The 20,594-nt window shown below is 31.6% G+C and overlaps 1 protein-coding gene across 2 annotated transcripts in view; it reads right to left on the minus strand.

Annotated features, from left to right (window-relative positions):
* Positions 1 to 20,594, minus strand: part of LOC113396290 (TNF receptor-associated factor 4) — a 73,556-nt gene that overhangs the window by 26,850 nt on the left and 26,112 nt on the right. Inside the window, exon 1 of one of the 2 annotated variants that reach the window (XM_026634174.2) lies at positions 1,200 to 1,476. The exons of the other annotated variant lie outside the window; for it this stretch is intronic. Coding sequence (XP_026489959.1) covers positions 1,200 to 1,397 — 198 coding nt within the window. The 5' untranslated portion in view covers positions 1,398 to 1,476. Of the gene's footprint in view, positions 1 to 1,199; positions 1,477 to 20,594 lie in introns of those variants that run through there. 2 annotated transcript variants of the gene reach the window in all.

Genomic DNA, 20,594 nt, shown 5'->3' on the forward strand with positions numbered 1-20,594 from the left:
AACCTTAAAGTAATTTCTTGTTATTTCACTCGTCCGACGTGTCCACTTCAAACATGACACACATTTCAATAAACAGTTTCAATTTAATACTTTCATATACAGAGATGCAAAATGTTAGTGTATGATAACAGTAATATTAAAGGCATTACACAAACGAATTGCGCAAACACAAAAACGCATGACAACACGGGTCAGTAATGAAATATAAAACGAAATCTATACTTTGAGAATATGCAAAACCTAAATAAGTTTGAGACACTTCAGCATTTAGAAAGGCATCTCAAAAGGTGAAAGTCATGTGCTATCTTGCTTTGCAAAAACTCGCATCTCTGTGCGGCCTTGTCAAGGTGAGTGCAAGGGGGACATAACGGTGCGCCTGCGCAGCGCACCGGCTACCGCGTACCACGACGGTAAACAGCTGACAATACCACCGTAAACAACGTCCATCGAACGCCCAAACCGAAACAACGTTTAAACTTCCTAAACAAAAGCATCTATACGTTTTAAATTTTGCGTTAGTACGACGAAATGTTTTCTACGTGGGTAACAAGACACGTATCGTTCATTTCCTTTCAGAAACCTACAGCTTAATAGCTGGCTAATATGGTAGTGTTTTAGCATTTTGGGCACGTATTTTAGTCTTTTATAGAAGACCAGTTATATCTAACTGTGTCATCTTTTAGGGATAAGGGCCTGCTTTCAAATGGATTGTAAACAGACAATTTTGTTTGAATTTGGAACAGTTATAAACAACAGCAAGACAATATGAATATAGTGTGAGACTATTTCATAAGTTCGACGCTCTGTTATGTAATCATTTGGTAAAATAATAGTTCTAATGTTATGATATTAAATAATATAATATCTGAATTATTAAAATAAAGACCGTTAGTATAACTATCACCTGCGATATTTTTGATTCATAATATAAAGAGTCGTGTTGTAAAAATAGTTCTAGAACCGGTTAAACGTCTAGCTTACAAAATTACTTAAAAATACTTTTAGTGACATTCAGTAACAATTGAGTGGACACGATACACATGAATGCTTTCTGGAACTTCAGTACGCGGTTGGAAAACTTAAACGCTTTAGGAGGCTTCGGATAAAACTTTTTAACATGCATACTCCGTTCCCGGACCCTTTCTAATATGTGATACGAAAAACTTTGAGGGTCCCTCCCTAAGTAAAGGGCGACTTACTATTTGACTGATCTCGGTGATAGGGATCGGCGAAATTGTTTTGTCAGAACCCTGCGGCAGAGACGAGGCACTGGGGGTGGGCGAGACCCCTGGGGATCCTGGCTGGACATTGACCACGCTCTCCTTCGAAGTACGGTTCGGAGACAGCCTAGCTGGGAAGCTGAGCGTCTTCGTCCACTGGGACAAGCTTCGCACCATCTTGGCTGTCCATAAGCACTACACGTTCACTGAACTCAAAACAAGCGCGAGCGACACATACACTCCCCACGACGGTTAGCGGACGAATGCGATCAACGATGGCATCAAAACTTACGGGCTGTGCAAGTTACGACGTGTATAGCGTAAGCTTGTGTGCGTAGGGTGTATACGCGTGTGCGTATTGCACGGACTGGTATTGGATTGGGAGCTCGTTGCGGGTCCGATCTTTTGTTTATCGATGGGGCGGCCACCTTACCACTTCTAAATTGAGAGTCTTTGTAAAGATTTTGCACATGATTTAATTATAAATTAGCGACATAGTCTCTTAGAAAATTATTATTTTATTTTTAAACTCGATGTGGTTTATTATTAATCATAATTCATAATGTCTCTGATGTATGTTAATTTTAAAAATAGTTAATCATTTTTGAGTGATATTGATTTTAATCTTAATACATATGTATAAATATAAAACATTAAAGTACTTAAAAAATTCAATAGTCACATTAATGTACCCATAGTTATATCATCCTTGCAATCCTGTATAAAATGATTCAGGAATCAGCAACGGTAAGCGAACGCAGAAAATAACTGCACGCGGCATTCCTAGGGCCAAACCCCTTCCCGACTTCGAATTGTCAAATGCGTCAAATTTTACTCCTTAATTTTTCTCATTAATCAAATTACGTTACAGACTTAATGATATGTAATTTGTTTTTAAACTGGTTTTTAGAACAAAGATCCAAAAGTCCGACATGTTTGGACAGGTCTATAAATTTAAAATAACGAATTAAATTGTTTGGATAGCTCAACCGTTTTGTGATAAACTGTGACATGTCGTTTCTTGATCAAGTTAAATAAAAAATAAAAATTATAATGATTTTTACAATTTTCATTTATTTATCCATTAGGTACTTATTCCAAAAATAAAGATAACAAATTTACATATCTATACGTATGTTCACACAAATGATCATACAAGGTATATTGAAATTGATAAAAAAAAACACTGTACAAAAGCGGTCTTATCTTAATCTTAATATAGAGATAAATTTGCAAAGTTCTAATAGCATTAGATAGTCGTTAAAATCTGTAGAAACATGTCTGAACAAGTGATTGAAAAAAAACTTCATTTAGTATTATTTAATAAATTAATTTATGTATAATAATTACTGTATGTATGTATATTATTATATAGTGTATTTAATATTACTCCGTTCAAACTTCGCATGGGAAAAAATTAGGGTGTACTTGACATTATTTTTAATGAGATAGACATTTACAAATATTATGATATAGTCAGTATCGAACTAAGCGAGCTATCCACTCGTATCTATGTATCGAATACCTCAAATATGTATTTATTTAAATAAATAAAATAAACTTGTACTCTCTCATAAAATACGGCAAACTGTAAAGTCAATATTTTTCACAATAAATGTATAAAATTAATGTGTAATTCATTTTAACAAGGGTTAATAACTGTATCAAATAAATCGAACTAAATTTGACGTTTGTTTTTTTTCACCATTTTTTTGCTTAAAACGATTACATACCGTGATCGTGAACAAAAGAGGAGATATATAATGTTTCTTTTCATTTTTAATACCGTTTAATTCAGTAATAGGTACAGTTTTTTTTTATATTTCTTATACTTTACTCGGCATAAGTCATGTAAGTACTTTAAATGCAACTTTGAACAACATTATTGATAATAATTTACTTTGTGCTAGGGCTTTATCCAAGTCTGGGTAGGTACCACCCATTCATCAGATATTCCACCGCCGAACAGCAATACTTAATATAGTTATGGTTATTGTAAGTGAGCTAGTGCAACTACAGGCACAAGGGACGTAACATCTTAGTTTCCAAGATTGGTGTCGCATTGATGATGTAAGGAATGGTTAATATTTCTTAGAGCGCCAATGTTTATGGGCCGTGGTGACAACTTACGATCACGTGGCCCATTTGCTCGGGCACCTAACTAGATCATAAAAAAAATGTGCATTATTAAATCAAATATTATACGTGTAAATTAAAGAACACATCAAATTAAATAGTAAAACGGATACAAAGAAGTAAGTAGTACTTTGATTTTGGACGTTTGAAACTTACAAGCAATTGTGTTTAAATACGTACTTAACTAATATTTAAAGATATTGATATCTTGATATCTTGTTGTGTAATTATATATTTGAAATATAAGGACATTTGTTACAATCCATAATATATTTGAATAGACAAAAGTTTTAAAATGATCACAGGCCTGGTGTTCGGAGTAAGCTGTGAGTTCCCTTTATTCGCCACACATGGGGACCTACGCGAGGCGTAAACTCGAAACAATGGTGCGCAGGATTCGTTGCGTGTTTACTTCCGACGCGCCACGTGCGCGCCGCGCAGCTGCCTTGCGCACCGCCCGCAGCGCACGCCCGTAAGTACTCTCGACTTGACGCAAATATCAAAAAATATTTCAAGTAGGCATCTTCTATTCATTTGATTCAAGTGCCTTATAGATATGTATGCCTCGTTAGAGCCAAACACAATTTTTTTTTCACAAAACGCACGGACGCAAAACAGATATATTTGTCTGCAGAATTTAAGTTTAATTTAAATAGTATTCATTACTTCAGTTTAAATAAATTATAAACCCCAATTAATGTTCGAGTAGCGATATAATTACACAGTAAATTAATATAAACTACTATTGCTAGAACTTAACCCACACTGTACACCGGCGGCAAATACAATAAACACATTAACAAAACAACACTCCGAGCTACCCAAAGACATAAAAACCGAACTATCCTAACATCCTTCCCAATCGATATAAAAAAGAGCCATTAATGCCCCACGCTCAGGGGGCACACTTCCCAAGACAACCCTTGTCTTTGTGATGAAAGTGCCACCATTGTTTGAGACCCATTTCATTACGCTTTAGAGAAAAATTCTATACATCTCATTAAAATATAAGGGTAGTATTTGATTGACAACCCCTCAGCTCTATTTAGGGTTGAGTTAATGAAATAAATTCATACGTATTCATTATTTTAAGTATGAAGCTTAACCTCAATTACTCAGTACATGGAAATATCTATTGAGTAGTTACTTAAGTACTTACGATACATTTTAACACCTGTTTTTAGCAGCTGGTTTATTGAATTTATATTAATATTATGTATTTATATACATTAACTGCAAATGAGACATCACACTTATATTAGTGTGTATGTAAACATACTATGTTTTGTATGTTCGCCCTTCAATCACATTCGAATATCTTACAGTCTAATAAAACTTTACAAGACATTTTGACAAATCTAATTAAGCAACTAATCTGTTCTTATAACCTCTTTATAATTACATTTTGTTTTTTTTTTTTTTAATAATACATAATAGCTAGTAGTTGCTTCCATTAACATTGAATATTTTACCATACTGTAAAGAACATATTATTAAATCTTTTGTTATTATAAATAATCATAAAATTAAAAAAAAACAACATACTTATAATTAAGACTGTTTAATTATTACCAAATAATTTATTTAAAACGATACTTTTGACGTAAAACTTTAAGATCGTGTAAGTGTCACTTTGATGGATATGTGACGTCCCTTGACAATACAGTGACGACAATTTCCAGTAAACGACAGACAGTCTTTGTGTTACATTACTTTTGTTATATTAACATATATTTTTAGATGACGTAGATAAATAAAAAAGAAGTCAAAGAATTTCCAACGCGGATAAAAGTAGAATAAATTTATTATAAGAAAAAGAAAACGAAAATTTAAGATTTATTAATTTCAACAAAAGCAGACTATATTTACCATAAAAACATTTTTACTCTCAAATTGACCTTAAAACGTTAAACACCAAAAGGTTTATTACAATAAGTAAAAAAATAATAATCAACGCATGGTCACCCTCGCCTCTCACAGCGAGTATTCCGAGGTTGTTATTACTCAAAACGCAGTACGCTCGTATGGAATTAGTCGCCCGTCAATCTTTACCACTATTTAGGGATACTATGAATTATTTCCCTGCACGGCAGAATTCCTGTTACGTTAAAATTTAATTGCATGTAAAATTGTATTATGAATTAGTCTATTATTGGTAACTTGGTTTTATCGATAAGCTTACTAAGCTTTTGCGAATATTTATATATATTGCTGAGTACGTTTAAACTTAAACGTACTTCAACTACTACTACTATACTAAGAATAAAAATATAAGCTCATCAGTAAATTATCATCAGTAAATTATCATCAGTATTTGTAACAATTAGTTAATTAAAGGCTTTGTTATTAATAATTGCTAAATTTCTTTTACTGTTTATCTTTATTGTTTAACAAATAATACTTAAAACTTTTAACGCGAAAATATTATGTATTCATATGGGGTTAGGAACTAAAATTGTTTGTTCGATTATTTAATGGATAATGTATTGTACATAAATAACATTTATCAACCGTTATCAACTGTTCCCACAGTTCTGGGATCGATTTTCGTATATAAAAAAATGTTTGTTAATAGTTTCCGAAACACAGAAATTATCCTCATCCAAATTGAAGCTATTATGAGTTTATCAAAATTACACTCGAATTTAATTCTTAAGTACATTCAAATAAAGACTATAATTGCGACTTTTTTTATCTAACCTAACCTTGCTCACTGCGTGAAAAGACACGTGCGTTTGTATTATAATAGTCGTTTTTATGATCGTAAAAGTAATTGTATTGTTTAGATTAAATGTTCCCTATTGAATTTTTGCGTGATCAGGAAATGAGTGTAACTTTGAAAGCATTTCAATGTTACGTAATTAATTGCGAATTTTTTAATCGTTAACAGCTGTCATCATCGTGTATAAAATCTTAACATTTGCTCGCTGTATAATGCTCACATTAAACAGATATTGATTAGTTTTTCAACTGAGCGTGGATGACCAAATATGCAACTGTGAGGAATAGCGAAAAATACTAAAATTGCATCATTGGATTATTAAAAAAATAATATTCCTAGTAAATTCCTTGAAAAAAATACACTCCTGTATCATTACACCATTCGCTATAAAGGATCCAAGTTTAGGTACTAATGACATATTATGGAAAATTTAAGGAAAGTCTTGAAGTTAAATTTAGTACTAGTCTTTGATTTTTACATTTCTCGTACCTTGTTCGAGTTGAAGCTGAAATTCATCTTACTCAACACATCTCACACGCATCTTTACAACATTGTGTTCTATTTTTATTTTTTTTCGCTTTTGATTGCGGAAGAAGATCTGTACGTAGTTAGGTATAGTTTCTCATTTCAACGGATTATTTAATATTAGCAATAACAGTTTGTAAGTTATCTATGAGTATAGACATGCAAATTCCTTTATCATTTATGTATATAAATTTAAATTAAGCCTTGCTTATAAAAAGTAAAGATTGTTTATAATTTTGCTATTATGTATGCTCAGGTTTCAATTTAAAACAAAAAGAAACGTTAAAGTTAATGAAGGATATTTAAAGTATGAATAGTTATATCAGTGATAAAATCTCTGTGTCAGACTTGAGATAACAAGAAACCTAAAATCATTAAGTAATTATAGAAAATTTAAATAAACATCTAGACACTATACAGAACAGATAGTTGCTTATTTTTTATTATAATTACAAATTACATTGCTTACAGAAAATCTTAACCGAAGAACCCGGGTTCAAATCCGGACAAGCACCACTGATTTGACAAATGAGTATCTACGTTGTATGGAATACAATATTCGAAGAGCGTGATGGATTATGATCCAAATCTCTTTAAAAGGAGACGACTAATCCCAGCAGTGGGAAATTAACGTGCTTTTACTTGTGCACTACATACTACCCTTGAATCAGTATCGGTCTGTCAATCTTCCTCTCAATCTTCTTACAAGATGAGAGTCCTTTAGCTAACAGTAGAGATTTATTTACAAATATAAAAACTACTACATATACTAATAATTTAAGATCGTACTCAAACCTAAATACTTTACATCATGATTCCTACACAAATAATATTAAAATAAGGTCATCGAGTTAACCGACTACGTTTAAAATTAGGACATTTACACAATATAACCATATGCGAGCCCCATGCCCCACAAACAATGGCAAAATAACACCATGTGTGTCACGAATGAAAAAATCAAAAATAGCAAAGTGACCCGCCCACATGGCGTACGGAAGAAACATAAATTATTCTTAAGACCCTTAAAGTACACGTGAACAAATAATTCAAGGCTTCTTAGCGTTTGGTTTATAAAATAATATGTATATGGAATTTTGCTTAAATATGTTATCGTAAGTCGATGTTACTTTTACTTGCTTTTTGTGTGTAATGTTGGTCAACCAGAAAACTTTCGTGACAGAATGAAGAACAATAACTAACATTAACTATTATTAATTAGTGATTCTTATTATTAAGTTTTTTTTTTTGTGTTACGCGTATGCGAGCAATTCAGTATACGTATTTGATAAACTGAATTTTCTAGACTGTCGTCATCGTTTACGTATTTGAATCATTGATTATATTTTTCTGGATATGTTTAAAATTTTCTCATTTTATATTTCAAAATGTAGTGCGTTATAGTAATATATGTCTTCAACCCACAAAAGAACAGAGCGAGCGACATAGAGACAATATTTTGTTTCTAATCGTTTAGTAAAAAATTAAAGAGACTTTGCAAGCCACGGCAGTACCTAAGTTAACGATGAAATGTGATGTATGTATGTAATACTTCTGACTATTCTATAAATAAAATGAACTTTCTTTACATCCTGCAAAACTATATACCTAGATCTTCTTTTGTTTCATTTGTTATATTTTTTGCTTCGATATAAATTCTACGAATATTATCAAAACATTTGAATGGACAATTACATAATAGAAAAGTCGTGTGCACGACACACGAAAGTACTAGGAATTATTTATTAACGAATAAATGACCTGATTGACGCCATTTTATTTTTGATTGTAAGAATATAATGGCATACGTGATCACGGCTCATCTTCCAATACGTGACTAATTTTAAAAATCGAAATCTAAATATACAATGTTCAAGTAGGTTTTAACAAATAGTTTTTAATGGTTATTTTAAATGTTCGATACAAATTAATCTCAGAACTTTTCGTAATAGTTCATTAAACTCTACATTAAATATTAACGTACAATAATCTCGCTATGAATATAGAAGAAATTTTAACAATATTAATTTTATATAATATCATATTAATTTTCTAATGGGCGATACACAATTTTTGTACAAATTTTCTCGACTTTACTGATTACAAAATTATTAACTATTGACGGACTACGTTTTAACCATACACGGTCCAACTCATATGACGTGACTTACGTGCAAACTTTTACTTTAAAAACATAAGGTAGTATGATTATATTGCATATCTTATTTATTACGTATTCAATTGTTGATATTATTATTTTTGTACTTACTACCAATCAACAACCAAGTATAATCTCCATATAGCTTATATAAATCTCATTTAACAACGCCCTCGCTACAGTGAGGTTGATCTCCAGTAATTAATGTGAATACGTACACTTATTTACGCTAATGGTTTGTTTTAACGTCTAGAGACGCGTTCACAACAACCGAATCTCACGCAGCGATTAATAACATAACTGCCACTCCCGAAACGCATTATCGACCGTTATGACAATTTGTTATGTCACCCTTACGTCCAATCATAGACGATTCTATATTTAAACCGCCAAAACCGTTCCGTCATGAACGTTCCTAATTTGAAAATTTTGAAACAAAGAAAGGGCAGAGAACTTTTAAATCATGGTATAGATGACATTGATGATGCGTGGAAAAAAAATATAAAGGCAATGACACATTTATTAGTACTGTCACTTACCTTTGACAGCTCGTAAGTTTAAAACTTTAATTCGTGATAAGCCTAATGTGTGTTAAGATGTGGATGGATGAGCTACTGGATTTTAGCTTTCACGTTTCAAAATGACCTTTAAATGGGGCGTTATAAACAAAGAAAACGAATATTATTGTTTTATGATTCTTGGCTTATCGTAAGGACGTTTTAGAACGTATTACTATTGACAAATGGTTTGGAATGAGATATTATTTCGATTTATTTTCTTATTTATTCAGGTAAGTAACGATATTTATGATATACGTAACTTTATTGTAATAAATACACCAGTACACAGAATATTTATTTATTATTTGTTTTATTTTATAAATATCATAGTCCTGAAGTTAAAAATCCAATTAACAAAAAATCCTATTATCATTCCTTGCGCGACTCTCTTTTTTTTAAATATTTATTTTGCGCGGGAAAACATCTTGTATTATTTTTTAAAGCCATACGAATGACGTTCTGAAATCGATTACACTTTTATAAAATCGGATACAGTAACAAAATATTAGTTTATTAAATATATAATTATATTTAAATGTAACTACTTAAAGAAGTATTTCTAACATTTAAAACCTGAGAAAAAAAAACATTTAATTTATTGACGAAGACAATAAAATGATTTAGAAATTTAGAAAAATATACTTTTCCTTCTAAATAAAACATTCATAACGTCAATACGTTTCATATATTACATTTAATTTGACGCAACATTAAAGACGAAAATTAAATGACCTTTCCGATCCCGAAACAAATCAACTCGTAACATGAAATGACAGATGGCATTCTTTTTTTATTTTATTACAATTCCTCGTCTAACTACACCAATTACGTACGCTGACAATATGGTTAGAATCATTTAGGGGCATTAGTCAACTAATTCATTTGACAGGCGAGTCGTAATCATAATCGACTTAATAACACCACTATGAACCTAACTGGAATGGTTCCGTAGTAAAAGAAAAATAATCTAATTGTGCAATGTTTATTACTATTGATAACATTGCTAGTGTGAAAATTCCTTAAACTGAAAAGTTTTCACTTAAATAAAAAATTCTATTTACGCCCCTTTTAATTTGATTCAAATTATTTTAATTAATTATCAATCGAATTATAAATCCGAGTTTTACGTGTGCTCCTTTAAAATATATTCATATAGGTAATAGGTATAAGGTAATATTAAATAACATACGTATAAAATAAGAAATATTGAAGAATGAAAAAACTACAAAAAAGTTTAAAAAATAATAATTTATGATTATTCAACAATGTTTAGCGGACATCCGGTAACCGCTTTAGTGTTGTTATCAATTTATCAACGCCCGTATATATCAATTAAGACATTCCAGCTGAAATCCCACAAATACTTCAACACGCATAAGGCGCATTAATACCTATCCAATATATATTCATTAATAACTACGGAAGGTTTTAGAGCAGCGTGTTTTCAAAATATATTAAGAGGCGACACGCCCTTTAATTAAATATATTAGAATTAAAAGTATAATATTCAATAATATCTGGAAAAAGTGATAGTCACTTTCCATCAAATAAGCCCCCAAAACGTTTATCCAAACGTCATAAAAAATACAGGCAGACAAGCAAGTCAGAATATTGAGTCTATATAAACAGGCTTGTTAAGTGCAGGCGTTATTTAACTTTAATAGAGGTTTTTATAATATCGACAAAGTCGCGGGCGACATGTAGTTATAAATACAATGGACTCCGTCAGCTGCGATATGAATGGGACAGATGCGAATGCTTTCGAACAAAACATTCAATTTAATGGTTTGGCCCGTACTGTCAATCTTTCGGCTTTAACGTTCATATCTAAAATGTGTAAAATTTAATTTAATTACATACTTTTATTCAACTTCACCTGATCGTATTGATGATCTTGGTTCATACGTGTGGGTTGAATCTTACCAATTATAAACCAGTTTGAATTAACTTAATGAGCATCTTAGCACGCGTACGGGGCTACTGATAAATATTGTGTTTTGTCCGAAAAGGCGACTCAATAAAAGTTTCCTTTTAAACTATGTTATGTAACTAAATTTATGTTTTTGTTATAACAAAATTATATTTCAAAAGGGTTAATATTTATTTAAGAAGTTAAAGAAAATTATACAAAACACAATTAAAAGGTCCTGGAGATATCTCCAGAGGAGTCAAAACGATTAAGTTAAAAGATTTTGCACCATCTAAGGTACTTCAACTGCAAACGGCACAAAATAACAATATAGAATTAAAGAAGAACATTTGCGCCATTTATACGCTTGAGACGAGGTCCTTTTATTTTACTGATATACATTGCAATTTAAAATTAACAGTACTTATATATTTTTCTACTGGCTGAATTTATGCCATCCTTGCTATTAAAGCAAGGAAATCATAAATTCAGCCAGTAGAACGGTTCAAATTTCACATCGTTTTAACATTGATGCAATATGAAGACAATGGCAGTCCCATGGCGATTATAAGATACATTACTGCTATTCTTAAATAAACAGTTACGTAACCTTTCGTTTACATTCACCATAGTGTTTCTTTCCCACTAATTATTGCTTCCACATTAACCTTATGATCGACATGATAGCTCACTAAACTTATGTAAGTGAATTTATAATCTTTTTTTCATGATTACAGCTCCACCCACCTCATTTTCTATGAGCTATCCTAACCCACGCCGTTGTCTGCCTAAAAGATCGCTGTGTAGCGATAAGGTCGCCAAAATTGTACGCCTCATTTATTAAGGTTGGATCTATGTTGTATTTGTTTATTTTCTCTGTGTGGTGTACAATAAAAGTGTAAAGTATCTTTATATGTATTAATAGCGTAAGCCGATTTTTGTTCCAGTGATTATGGGACGATAGCTGCACGTAGAAGGTCTTATTTTGAAGAGCTCCAGTATGAGATGTGCAGAAAATTATAGATGATTCTTGATTGCCTTTTTTACTAAATAGTTACGATTTAACAAATAATTAATTTTAGAGGGCAGAAAATAGTTACTGGTCGGGTAGAGTGCGGCGCTTTGGCTGTATATAAAAAAAAAAACAAACATGCGAATTCGTCATCAATTTAAAATGAAATTAAATCAAAAGTAAACCTGTCATATGGAAATTCCTAAAAATCTGTTGAATGAACGTGAAGTTTCGCGGGCAACCCACTAGTGTTTTTTAAATCTCTAATAGTTATTTGCTTTTTTTAATGTAAACGAAAAGTTTATTTGTCTAGGTTGTGTTTAAAAGTGTTAGGGCCTTTTTTATAGTATTGGACTTATTATAATCTATGAATTCAAGACAATTACTAATTCGATTTACTTCTTGATAATCTAATAAATGATAATTGAATATATAATCGCTCTAGACTATACTGGCCTTACTCCATAACCGGATAAGAGACGATAACTAGACTTTGCCTGGAAATTTGAGCCCATTCGTGCTCCGAATGACGTCCAACCTAAGAATCTATGAGATCGCTCCATAGTTCAGAACGTGATCGGTAGAGAGTAACAAATCCCATCAGCTATTTGGCGAGTAATATATTTATTCTCTCCTTAACTTTTCGAAAGATAAAAAAGTCACCCAACATTGAACTGTCAAATGCGTGACGCACTATTTGACAATTAACATTTATTAAGAAAATAGATTTGATGCCGCATACGTCAACAAAGACAGCATTAAGTGTGGGATCTTATCGCTACTTAGTCCGTGGCCCAATTAGAGGTTATTTATTTAAGGCAGGGTGGTCCGACAAAACGTCGGTGGATGCGCTATTTGTTGTCGGCGGTCGGACGTTTGGTCGACCTCCGTCAATTGGATGATGTCAGTTACCGTGTTCTGTCGCAGAGTCAAATTTTGGTGATCGCGTTAATGCATCTCGGCATTTGATATTTTATTTTGCAGACCAAAAAATATTTGTAAAACGTATTCAGTTAATAATTAACTTAAAATATTCCTGAACGACAAAACAAACGTTTTTTTTTTTTTTAATTAAATCCTAGAAATGCGTAAATCAATTAATGAAAATTGCTGATACGTATTTAATAATATAAATAAAACATTAAATTCCCATAGAAAAATTAAACAATAAATAAACATAAACTAGTATCGAATATAATAACGTTAACAGTCGACCTGACATTTTTATACGTAGTTCATCTCACCGCATTCCTGCTTCGACCGTTACCGAGATCTTTCTATTGTCAAACACTTTACTTGTCTTTTTTCAATACAAACGGACTGATAAAGACGCGCTCATATCAATAGAAACGTGGAGATTAATCTCATATGTCATCTATGCTCAAGTTCGTCAGAATCTCTTACAAAAGGGATTTGATGCTCCCATTAAAAGGAAATGAAATGATTTCATTATAAAGTACATTCTTTATGAATACAATATTGAAATTAGTAAATTAATCTCTGTTCGAAATTTAAAAAATATGATGGCATATAATATACGAGGGTATTTCATGAGTTAAAAAAAATATGTAAACAAACCCAACTTTCTGACGTGAGTTGCTGTCTTATACTTTGTTAGGTATCGTAGGTATCTAGCAAATACTTTGCTAAATCTTTTGTGCGTATGCAAAGTGGGTAAGGTTAGGTTGATTTATGATATAATTCAGCTATTAATTGGTTTATGAAAAAGAGTAAGTACTGCTCAGTAGTTACTCTATTGCCATTTTTTCTTGGTAGAATCTACTCTTGGAGCTGGTAGCTTCACATCAAATTGTATCTGCTAAAATGACAATTCAATACCTACTTGTTGAAAAAAGTATATTTTCCATTGTTGCTCGCTGGGCAATGACATGCTTCTCCTAAAGTGGTTTAGAGCTAATTCAAAGATGCTTCAATGCGTGTTGGTTAGCAAAATTTGACCCTACGTTTCCTAACAATATTTCACTTTGCAGCTGAGCTCGAAATAAATTATTAAATTAAGCCTTTTTGATGCCGCAACCGTTGATTAAGCACGTGTTCCAATCAATAGGACTCCAACGTTCATTAGGCTTCGAATTAAACTATAAAAAGTACGCCTGGTAAGTACATCTTTTACACTCAAACATTAAATATCGACTATAATTTATTTGCGCAGATAGTCTTTAAAAGTGCACCCACCTTTCTCCCAAAGAACTTTCACATGAAAATGAATTTGAAAACGTGAAACACTTCAACTACCGAGAAGGTATAATTATACACAGAAGATCTATCATTGCTCGGGCTGATTGTATTTGAAATTATAAAGAATTCACATAGATTTTAAAACAAACCATCCGTTACCTACTCTGTCAACTTTCGTTTTATGATCTCATCATACGAAGGTCATGATAACCGGTAACCGATTAAAAACGACCGTTAATTCGGAAACTGCCATTGCGATCAGCTGGTCGACACTCCCATGGAACATTGTTTTTTTTACAGAATTATATAGGCATAGATTTTAAGACGAAATAAAAAGATTGTTTATGGATTTTCAACATTCTTTGCTGCTTCAGTTTGAATAAGTTACATTTTTCCATACATTACATTTTACATGTAAAATATAATGTATGGAAAAATGTTTATGGATTTCGACATTCTTTGCTCTTGCAGTTTGAATAAGTTACATTTTTCCATAATATTTTATATATTGAAAATTCTATGTAAATATTATAAATAATTAACCCAGCTTATATCTATATTATTGTTTAGTTAAAAAATATAGTTTAATTAAATTAGTCTTTTTTGTTTTGACGAAATAGCTTATAGATTGTGTCCAACAAAATCGTCACCTTTTTTAACAGAGTATTTTTTTTTGTTCTGTTCTTATTAGAATTCACGCACTATCCACAGATCTAAAGTAAACATTTCTAAAAATTAAATTTTATTTTCTAAAACATAACATAGCACCATGTCTAATTGCTTCCACTTGCTAAAGCAGGGTACATTTTTCGTCAAGATGTAATCGAGTTTGGAATTCAACGGTCATAAGGTGCTGGCGTTCTTGCCATTTTTTTTGTATATTCTAATTTGATTGTGCAAATTTTTTTTTGTTTATAAACCACAGATCAAATGCAAACTATTACATTGAAGGACACTTTAATCACAACATATAATATTTCTTAATTTCGTTTCATGCGTGTAGTGGGTACATTATTCGAAAGCATTTATGAAGTAATTGATTTAACGCATTCAAACTTGACCTTAATCAATTTAAGTGTTCTTATATAATACAATACAGTAAAGTCATTACAATAAAAAAAATCGTGTGCATTATTTTTAATTACTAAATAATTGATTACTTTGTTCTTATACATACAATAAAATTCATTATTATGATTAATTTCAAGGTCACCTGTGAAGAAAAATTAATGAGGGAACTTCATGACTTGTCCAATGATATACTGCACGCCTTGTCCTCAACCTTAGCTCAGCTATGGGATATGTAAAAGCTGTTACTTTTTACTCAACGGCTCATTGAAAAAATAGGTACTACTTTTGAACACCTGCTATGTATTCGCATTCATTGACTGTAAGAAATACGTAAGGAAATTGTTATCAGAGAACGGATCAATAACCACAAATACCTGTAGAGATGAAATTTGTTATATTCTCCTAATTCGTATTAAGAAGATAGCAAGACATAAAAAAATTTAACGACAGGTAGGCTGCGAGATAATGTTAGTTAATAAAAATATTGTAATGTTGAACGCGCTGGTCGCTAATCTCTGAGACGTACCTTTTGGTCATTTAGTATGAAAGTTTATAGATGGGCCACGTTATGGTGGAATATGAAAATGGAACAGACTATAGAGCCATACGTAACTAAATTACAAAGAAAATATTATAATATAAAACGATGCTGATGGTTATTCCGACTTGTTTGCACACCCAATGGACACATTCCTGTTCCTGCGCGATCGAATAATGAGTCACAAAGACGCCGCTTTAAAAAGTTTACTTGTAATAATGGATGCCTTCTACTGAGAACTTCGACAATATTGTAACCTTTGTGTAGTTCAGTTTTATACGTAACTAGCCACTCCCCGCGGACTCACCCGTGATAATGAATGATATATAGCCTCTAATACACTTGGTGGATTTTATGGCTTGGTTCTAACCACCCACTCATATTTTAGTGACCCGGTGTCACGAGTACAAGAGTCATCTTAGTTACTATTTCATTATATTTGATGATGCATCGGTGATGTTAGGAATTGTTAATATTTATTACAGCGCCAACGTCTAAATTTGTATTTGTACTATTTATAGCAATGCATTGGGAATGAGTATCAAATATTATAACTCAGAATAGCTATCTTTGACATCAAGTTGCATCAAAATAGATACAATAGTTCTAGGCGCAAATCGTTTTGACGGTAACATCAATAACACGATTACATAATAAAAGTTTAAGTTTAAAATCAAAATGTACTTTTTATAGGTTGGATCTTATAAACATTTTAAATCGTCAAGTTATAGTACTTGATTGAATTTTAAACAAGTTCGAGACATAGATTCTACTAAGACGAAACCAAAAAGGTAGTTACTCTATTTTGCAAATGATTGACATAGTCAACTATAAACAATTATCTTTTATCACCAAACAAGAACATCACGCTTTTATTAATCTACACTCATACGGACAAGACGTCATCTTTTGTTACATCTATAGATAAAAGTCACATCGTAAGTTTTATTGACCCTCATAAAATTTTAGATGGTTAAATAGAGAGGTTTTATTTGTCACCTAATTTTAAATTCTAGTTAAGGTACATTGTAAATAATCAAACGTGAAATTTTATTAGTCATTCTTAAGAAATATCGTTTGGAATGTAGAGGGGTGATTGATATATTGTATGTGCTTAGATAATGTTTAAACTGTATCATTATTATACCCACGACTTATAATATTGTCAAAGTTGCGCTAGATGTATTTAACTATGCGTGTAATAAATTTTGATTGATTCTATGGAAATTGTTATAAAAATACATTAATCATATCTTCATGACTTTTATTGGCGGTAGAGTTTAGGCCGTAAGAACTATATATAGTTGAAATATATGAAAAGGCGAGATGGCTCGGTGGTTAGAACGCATGCATCTTAACCGATGATTACGGGTTCAAACCCAGGCACGCATTCATCTCGTGTTCGTCGGCGAAGAAAAACATCGCCAGGAAACTTGCAACCTAAACCTTCTCTTCTGGAGAGAAGATCTTAGCTAAACAGTAAGATAAGGTAATTTACAAAATGTTACTTTTAACTTTTACATTACTTTTACATCACTAGAAACTTAATAATTGGCAGTTACCGTGTTTAATATGAATGGGCTGTTTTCCTAAAGCCATGTCGAGATTTACGATCATTCAAAATAAATTGCGTTTGTCGTTGCCGCCAATTCTATCGTATCTCGTGCTGTCGTCATACGATTGATACTTTATCTCTTTTCGGCTAAATTCACAAAAATACACATCGCCGAGTTAACCTAATTTGATTCTTATCGCGCATAAAATAAGAACTACCATTAAACACTATTGTCTTTCAACGCCGGTGGTGCAACAATTAACCTGTAAATCGTAGCTTGACACCTCGTTTGTCACAGATTTATTATACATGAGAAATTAAACCTTAATATATTAATATAGAGCTTAAAATTACTTGCATTATAGATAGTTTAATGTTGAGTAGCTTTGATACAATTTTCAGATATATTTAGTACATGATAAGGTTTGTTTTCGTTTGGGTTGGTCGTGTTTGTTGTATATCAAGCCGCCTCTATCAGCATGCGGTCCTTTGACATACAGAGTAGATGTTTGATTGTCCGTTTGTTTTGTAATGCCGAAACTACTGGAGGTCCGGTTCTTCGTAATGAAAATATTAGTGGGTGATCGGTGTTAAGTACATGAAGAAGTTGACATTAAATATTCTAGAAATTAGCAGTAGTTTAAAAAGAAAAATGTTTTGATAATAGTGCTATGTTGAAATATGAAAACAAATTTGTTTAATTAGTGAATTATACTGGAAATATTCTACTATTAGTTGTAATTTTTTTAATATGTACCTACTGAGGCAGCGGCACAAATTTTGCGCCATTGTTGACCAATTAAAAAAAAGAACCATAAAAAACTATCTAACACAATAACCACCAATTATACCTTTAAAGCGTTCCAAATTTAAAAATAAATGTATATATTTTAAAGATTATAAATGCAATGCAGTTTACCACGGTAAAAAAATATTAAAATTATACGTAAACTTCATTCACAACGTAGAAATCATTTATTTTAAATGTTAAAGGATAAAAAAGTATCTAATATATTTTGATCTTTGTTCATTTTGTTAATTCGAAACTTCATAAATGTTGTTCGTAGACAATTTATAAGTTTAAAAACGTAATCGCCAGTAAGTCGGCAAACAAAAACACAAATAAAGTACGAGAGCCTTTCTTCACTCTTCGCTGTTGCTAATTAAGTTACGCGTGACGTTACTTACACGTTCCATGATTATTTAAAGTTCTCCAAACAATAAAATGCCTTTTGTTTATACCTTTGAGAATATACACGTTAAGGTGTAAGGGTGCGTGACTCCTGCTCGCAAACTGTTTTTACTTATTAACACCGTCAACACACAATTATAGCGCTGCAGCGCTGAAGAAATTTTCGTTTCAATTAGGTTTTTTACGTGTAACTACGGAACCCATACTGATATTATAAAGGAACTTTGTCTCCCTGTGTATTATTGATTTTAATTAAATTTAGTAAGGAGTACGTTTATACCCCTAGAAAGGACAGGAGCTATTTTTTAATTGACCCCTCAATGAGGTAAAATTGGGGATGAAAGTTTGTGTGCTTACTTTTATAAATTTTACGAGGCTAAAGCCGCGGGATAAGCTAGTATTCAATTATTATTGATGATCGATGATATATGAATGAATCGAATAGTGAACAATGTAAATTTTAGTTGTAATAATTTTAATATGTTATTTATTAACATATTATTGCTTACCAATAAGTAGGCTACAAAACTGCTTAATAATAAATTACGGTTAAAATTTTTTAACAGATCTACAGCTGGAATTCTTGCTCTGTTATCGCTTCAATAGTTAAAAGTAGTTGAACAGGAGTTGTCAATTGTTGAACAAAGATAACTTGTGAATGTTTTTACGGTTATTTTGTTCACCTTTCGTTATCCGTACAATAACTCCTTTGTTAAATAAATTTACATTATCTGTGATAAGGGATTGCGTCTGTTGCTTATTGTTTGTTTTAGGGTTTTGGAATTGGTTTTGTTTATTTTTTGCCTTTGGAAATAGATGGTATAAATTAATTTAGTTCCGTTGTCAGCAGCGTTAAATTTTTGGTACTACCGTTACAAATCCTGGGTTTTTTTTTAGTTTATTGTCTGTGGTAGAGAATATAAGTACAATAATAACAATAAAACGTTAAATAATGTTAGAGACACACTAACTAATATTTCCAACTGAACATATAAATTAATATATAAATAATCATACAATTCTAAATTCAAAGAAACATTTTTCATGTTTGACGAAATATTAAAAGACAGACATAAACATTAAACAATGCATGTATGTTACTGCATTCTTCGTTTAAATTAAAAAAAATGATTTTTTAAACATATAGAAAAAAAAAACTATATAACATATGTTTATGATGATTTTATATCAAAGTAAAGTAAAGAAAGAGCCGGTATATGTCTCTATCCTGCTCTATATCGTTTTCTTTTGACGTGAAAGATTGGGCCTTAACCTTGCCACCCTAATGGCAAATCGTTGATACACGTGTAACAGACTTTAATAATCTTCGTCTTAATTCAATTCGTCTGATAACAATTTAGTATCCGTGTCATCCGTGACATGCTTAAAATCTATCTATAAATATATATAAAACTACTATAAATAAAAATAGATACCTGGCCTAGTGGATGGAAGACGTGAATCTTAATCGATAATTTTGAGTTTTCGCATAAGCTCTACTGAATTTTAATGATTTGTGACGTAGAGGTCTTAGCCCAGCAGTGGGGCATTTAGAGGCTGTTGCTTTCATAACGATTAAAAACAAATGATTAAATCTAACACCTACAAACTTGAAATTTGGCAGGTAGGTTCCTTATAGGGAGTAGACATCCGCTAAAAATTTACGAAACTCTACCCCTAAAGGGGTGAAACGGGGGTTTGAAGTTTGTGTTTTAAAAATTTCGCTCGGGTAGAGCCGCAGGTTTAGCTAGTTTAATATTTTTATGCTTTTTGTTTCAATCGAATTGAAATAAACTT

This window comes from Vanessa tameamea, chromosome 8, assembly GCF_037043105.1.
Source record: "Vanessa tameamea isolate UH-Manoa-2023 chromosome 8, ilVanTame1 primary haplotype, whole genome shotgun sequence".
Classification (NCBI taxonomy): Eukaryota; Metazoa; Arthropoda; class Insecta; order Lepidoptera; family Nymphalidae; genus Vanessa; species Vanessa tameamea.